The sequence below is a fragment of the Octopus bimaculoides genome, chromosome 9, assembly GCF_001194135.2.
Source record: "Octopus bimaculoides isolate UCB-OBI-ISO-001 chromosome 9, ASM119413v2, whole genome shotgun sequence".
NCBI lineage: Eukaryota > Metazoa > Mollusca > Cephalopoda > Octopoda > Octopodidae > Octopus > Octopus bimaculoides.
Genome location: NC_068989.1, coordinates 61,740,078 through 61,741,005, shown reverse-complemented (window position 1 = coordinate 61,741,005; position 928 = coordinate 61,740,078). Strand labels below are relative to the sequence as shown.

The 928-nt window shown below is 30.0% G+C and overlaps 1 protein-coding gene across 2 annotated transcripts in view; it reads left to right on the top strand.

The window, feature by feature from the left end:
• LOC106873251 (gamma-aminobutyric acid receptor alpha-like) overlaps window positions 1-928 on the top strand; it is a 647,142-nt gene that overhangs the window by 616,998 nt on the left and 29,216 nt on the right. The window contains exon 9 of one of the 2 annotated variants that reach the window (XM_052970713.1): window positions 597-629. The exons of the other annotated variant lie outside the window; for it this stretch is intronic. Within the exon in view, the coding sequence (XP_052826673.1) occupies window positions 597-629 (33 nt within the window). The remainder of the gene's footprint in view (window positions 1-596; window positions 630-928) is intronic. 2 annotated transcript variants of the gene reach the window in all.

Genomic DNA, 928 nt, shown 5'->3' with positions numbered 1-928 from the left:
TATATATATATATATATATATATATATATATATATATGTATACATGTATGCATGTATGTATGTAAACATATTTTGGGGAGAAAGTCCTTAATCTCTTGAGACATATGACACTATAGAGAGTATGGACAATAGTAACATGAAATATATTATGATTTGTGAAATATAAATGAAAAAGTGTAGCACAAGCACAGGATCACATAAATTGCACAACTCATAACAGAGTCACAACTCATAACAGAAAAATAAACTATTGCTCCTAGCCTACTCACCACCATACAAGCACACCTCATTGATTTGAGCGCGGAGCTAAGCTAAACCATGCGATTGACTGGTTTTTTGAAAGACTAACTATGCAAGTGATTGCCTCATTAGCTAACTGTTTACTGAGTTGACTAATATTGATAAACATAAATTAGAACCAACGCGTATGTTTCTTAGTAGAAAAATGACCATCCAAAAATATTTCAATACTCATATATAGAAAGAGTAATAATGAAAGATGTACTGAAACCAGCATAAAGAAATATGAATAATAAACATTTGCATCTTTCTTGCATGAAAACTGTGATTGCCATATTTGCATGTTGTTCTTTCAGTTGCCCAAAACTGCCTTCGCGACATCTTCGTCAGTAAGTGCTCCTAATATCTCTTGCAGCGTTATGTGTCGCATACTGAATATTGGATATAGTTTGACTGTTTAAATGTCCTGTGGTGGCCATAGTTGGAGTAATCATATCGCCTACATGTTTTTATTATTTTTATTTTTTACAATAAAATTGCTAAATACCTTTGTTTATTACACACGGGCGCATACATCCGCAAATTCGCATATATAAATGTATATATGTATGTATGTATGTATGTATGTATGTATATATATATATATATATATATATATATATATATATATATATATATATATATATAT